Source organism: Belonocnema kinseyi, chromosome 6 (genome assembly GCF_010883055.1).
Source record: "Belonocnema kinseyi isolate 2016_QV_RU_SX_M_011 chromosome 6, B_treatae_v1, whole genome shotgun sequence".
Classification (NCBI taxonomy): Eukaryota; Metazoa; Arthropoda; class Insecta; order Hymenoptera; family Cynipidae; genus Belonocnema; species Belonocnema kinseyi.
In genome coordinates this window covers 37,312,912-37,317,621 of record NC_046662.1, presented here as the reverse complement: position 1 = coordinate 37,317,621, position 4,710 = coordinate 37,312,912, and the positions used below count along the sequence as shown (strand labels likewise).

The 4,710-nt window shown below is 44.6% G+C and overlaps 1 protein-coding gene across 1 annotated transcript; it reads left to right on the top strand.

Annotated features, from left to right (window-relative positions):
- The first annotated feature begins 505 nt into the window (after positions 1-505).
- On the top strand, positions 506-4,055 carry LOC117175001 (cytochrome P450 18a1). Its single transcript, XM_033364493.1, has 5 exons — positions 506-902; positions 1,247-1,368; positions 1,570-1,993; positions 2,433-2,697; positions 3,548-4,055. Exons 1-5 carry the CDS (start codon positions 530-532, stop codon positions 3,978-3,980), a joined length of 1,617 nt encoding a protein of 538 aa, XP_033220384.1. The 5' UTR covers positions 506-529; the 3' UTR covers positions 3,981-4,055.
- The last annotated feature ends 655 nt before the right edge of the window (positions 4,056-4,710 follow it).

Sequence of the window (4,710 nt, the reverse complement as noted above, 5' to 3'; positions counted from 1 at the left end):
GGCAGCCCCACTCGCCAGGAAGAGTCCCCCACTTGATCTGACTTGATCAGAACCGGGACCAAATCACATGGACCTCGGCCAACGAGACGGTGGTGGCTGGGCCCGCCCTCGCACCCCACGCGCTAACCTCTCCTACCCCCGCGATACTGATCGTGAACGAGCGCCACCAGCAAACCCCACCCCACGGACTCGCCGTGGGTCAGAGGCTGATGAGTCACTATATAAGACAGGCAAGGACAAGAAGGTGTATGTTAGTGTACACTCCATTCTCTCGTGGCTCGCACACGCGGCAGTGGAGGAGAATTTTGGCGAGTTGTGACAGAACGCGAACCTCATTTCAATCGTGTCGCGCCACTTGGATATTACCGGCGCGCTACGCAGTGAACCAAACGAAATAATTATCAATAAACATTATTGACAAATTAGGAGAAGTTGCAAAGATTTCTTACGAGTAAACAGCAGTTTAGGAAGAGACTATTAAGCTGGATCGGTTGGGACTTTTTTGAAGAAGAAAAAAACCGGGTTCAAAATGTTTGCAAGGTGCGCGCTCCAGTGGTTGTCGCACGTTGGTGGCATCAAGACTGATGCGCTTTCCACCCTCTTGGTCTTTCTCAGTGTGTTGGCGGTTGTGCGGATTTTTCAGTGGGTGAAGCAGGTACGATCCCTGCCCCCAGGACCTTGGGGGGTGCCAATTCTGGGATACCTCCCCTTTCTCAAGGGAAAGGCGGTCCATCTTCACTACGCCGAACTGGCCAAAAAGTACGGCTCCATGTTTAGCGCCAAACTTGGAACTCATCTCGTTGTCGTCCTCAGCGATTATCGTGCAATAAGAGAGACTTTCCGACGAGAGGAGTTTACCGGCAGACCGCACACAGAGTTCAACAACATCCTCGGTGGATACGGTAAGTCAGACTAGAGCATATTTATTAGTATCGGGCGTGCGAACTGATGGTCGGGTCGAGAGGTTAAACTGTCGCGTGTCTTGCTTCTTCTTCTTCTTCTTCTTCTTCTTTGATTTATCGCGAAATTATGCGCGTGTCAATAGAAATTGGGGAAATGATTTGGATCAAGAGGCACAAGTGGCCCAAATTAAAAATCGACAACAGTTTTATCAAATTTCTAATCGATTAAAAATCAGTGTCTCTTTCGGAATTTTAATTACACCTGAACCATCAGCATTCCCAAGTGATATTTGCATAATTCCCGAAAAACAATTTCCCTAATTTGAGTGTCCTGACTGTTACAGGAATTATAAATACGGAAGGTGCCTTGTGGAAGGACCAAAGAAAATTCCTCCATGAAAAACTGCGAAGTATGGGAATGACATATTTAGGCGCAGGAAAGAAAATCATGGAGTCTAAAATCATGGTAGGTAATCTCTTCCTCGATTTTCATGTTTCAATCATTGAGCCCAAATTATCCTAATTAGAGACACCAAATATCGATCATAAAGATTATCGCCCGTCATGAAACGTGCAGAAATCTAAAAGTCCATTTACTTGACATCAAATTATCATATCAATCCGATTTGCGATAGGTTTCTTATCAATGTGTATTTAATTATTGTAGCAAGAGGTGGACTCTTTCATCAGAGGGTTGACACTGAAAAGTGGCGCGCCCACAAACATGTCCTACTCCCTGAGCATGGCCATCAGCAATGTCATCTGTTCGATTACAATGGGGGTTCGTTTTCACCATGGAGACTCGAGATACAAGAAATTCATGTCTCTCACTGAAGAAGGCTTCAGGCTTTTCGGAAGTATTGTCTACGTCAATTTTCTCCCCATGCTGAAATATCTACCCGGCTTAAAGTACATCATGAGCAAACTCGACCAAAATCGTGGAGAAATGGCCAACTTTTTCCAAGACAATGTCGAGCAACACCGAAAAACCTTCGACGCTGGGAATATCAGAGATCTTGTCGACGCCTATCTTTTGGAGATTGAGAAAGCAAAGGCTGAAGGACGCGAACTCTTCCAAGGCAAAAATCAAGGTATGTTTTTTTTAACGCTTTGTTCCATTTTCATTCTGAGAGGGAAACTTGAAAATAAGGTGGTAAGGTGATGTCAGAAAACGATGTTGTCACCTCTTCAGTGGGTGTGTTTAATGTTGCGGATGATTTATGGCATTGGAAAAGTGTCTAGAATACAATCCCAGGAAGCAAATTATTCTTATTGATTATCGCTAATTGATTAATTCCAGATTTATCCTCAACTAATTAATTCAAGTAGGAAACGGTTGACTGCACTAATTGACCTTTTCTTCCATAAGCGTATTCTAAAAATGATATTTTTTTCTCATAAATTGAATACAATTGTTCATGTGAATGCAAATGTATTCAAAACTCTCGTTACCACCTTTGGACTCTCAAGTTTTCAACTTTGTGTCTGGTGTTTCGAATTGGGTAATGAATGACTTTTTTTCCCACGCAGATCGCCAGTTGCAACAGATCTTGGGAGATCTCTTTACAGCTGGGATGGAGACGGTCAAGACAACTTTGGAGTGGGCTGTGGTTCTGATGTTGCACCACCCAGAGGCAGCACTCGCAGTGCAGGAGGAGCTGGACCAGGTCGTTGGAAGGTCGAGGATGCCAACCCTTGAAGACCTGCCCTATCTTCCACTAACAGAAGCCACAATCCTCGAAATTTTGAGGAGGTCCAGCATCGTCCCCATGGGAACAACACACGCTGCCACTCGGTGAGTTGTTTCTTTTGTTCTAGCTAAATCGGATCAAATTGAAATTCTCTTGCATTTTCGTCTGGGTAGGATCGTAATGATCGGGTCTCGTGTGAACGGTCAACGGTATTCGGCCAGCAAAAGTGAAAGCAATGTTGGCACCGCCGCTTTTCGGGCCGAGCTCACCTTCGATTTCGAGGTCGATGACACCTCCTTCCCCTCGTAACAAAGAAACGTTTTACCTCAAACTGGTACACACGCGCTATTCGTCGATCAATGTTGGCAGAATACGTGTATGTGTATATATTATATATATACATATATATATTTATTTATAGAAAGAGAGACAGAGAGAGAGAGAATCGGGACCATTAGAAACTGCGTGCCTTGCAAAGCTGTTTTCACCTCTTCTTTTCGCCGTTGAATCGTGCGAGAAAGAGCGTGACGGTAGCACGTGCGCGGGAAAAAAGTCGCTCTGTCAACTCGACCTAATCGTGGGCGCCAAACTCAACCTCTCGAATATTTATTAGACGCAACTTTTTTCCCTTCCCCCCTTTGAAATCCTCTTATCGCAATCCGAGCACGTAACTTGAACGCGTAAATTTTTAAATTGTCACGATTTGCAGATAAGATGCGCACTAAAAAATCGTTAATCCAGTTGTTATCTTTACAATATTTGATCTTGCGATGTTTTGCTCTCACCAATAGGCGTACGTCCAATTTTGGTTCGTGATCGGTGTGTAAATACGAGAACAGGTTTATCTGCGATCTTCCAAGTAGCTACTTGGAAGTCTTCTTAGAGTAGCTTTCCCAAGAAGCTGATGCTCATTTCTCAGAAGTCTAACCTTGTTTTTCTCTTTTATGTTTACAGAGACGTGACCTTGAACGGCTTCACGATACCAACGGGTGCGCACGTGGTTCCGCTTCTCCATGCGGTGCACATGGATCCGGAGTTGTGGCAAGAGCCAGCCAATTTCCGACCAGAGCGTTTCCTGTCTGCAGAAGGAAAAGTGTGTAAACCGGAGTATTTCATGCCCTTCGGAGTTGGAAGGCGTATGTGCTTGGGAGATGTCTTGGCAAGAATGGAGCTGTTCCTCTTCTTCAGCTCTCTCCTTCACACCTTCGATATTCGGCTACCCGAAGGCGCCTCGTTACCAAGTCTGAGGGGAAATGTGGGCATTACTGTCACGCCGGATCCCTTTGAAGTTTGTCTGCTGAAGAGGACTCTTGACGAAGACTGCGCGGCGGGTTTGGCTGCGGATGGCACAACGATTGGGCCACTCAGAAACGTGGGTAGTCATTGACGAGAGACCATTGCTTTAGTCAAGAGCACGGTTGTCGTTCCTATCGTTTTTTTTTTTTTCAAGAGGAGGACAGGAGAGATGAATACAAGATTTTCAGAAAGTGAGCAGACAGTTGTTGGAGAAAGAGAGTGCCATTTTCGGAAGTGAGAAGAGTCAGCTTTAACAAACTCGGACTCTCGTGTTGGCAGCTAAAAACTGGTGATACTTGTTTATAAGAATTTCTGGGATGTAGGTCCTGATGACGACTAGGAGAGTAGCAAAGATGTTGGCGACTGATGAAGATGACCCAAGAAAAGAGACCTCCTCGGATGCGGAATAAAAGTACAAATTGGAGCCTCGGATCGTAGCCCCGCTCATATTTTCAACCCGCCGCCATTTCACGTATTTATTTATAACGCGATTGTTGTTTACTATTTATTCGCCTTTAGTTACCGATATCTAGGTCCTGGTCGCTGATCCACAAAATCTCATATCTACCGCAGCCACACCTTTATCATTCTAATTAGCGCTTAGAAACAACTAAAGATTTTATTTTGTAAGACTGGACACTTTTCGTCGAGATGGGAATTTCTGGATCAGTGCCCGAAATATAGTTACGAAGACGAAGAGGCATGACTGTGAGATCACATTTCCATACTGTTGTGTTGATTTTCATTCGACGAGTAGATGAAAGCGCCAAAAGACGCTTGAATTGTAGAGTTCCTTTTTCATTCATTCACTGTACATATTT

What these genes read in the sequence shown, in the direction of transcription:
- LOC117175001 (XM_033364493.1), top strand. Translation starts at nt 530, where the DNA reads ATGTTTGCAAGGTGCGCGCTCCAGTGGTTGTCGCACGTTGGTGGCATC. An exon ending in TCATGGAGTCTAAAATCATG is followed by an intron (nt 1,369 to 1,569) that starts GTAGGTAATCTC and finishes TAATTATTGTAG; the next exon opens with CAAGAGGTGGACTCTTTCAT. An exon ending in ACAACACACGCTGCCACTCG is followed by an intron (nt 2,698 to 3,547) that starts GTGAGTTGTTTC and finishes TTATGTTTACAG; the next exon opens with AGACGTGACCTTGAACGGCT.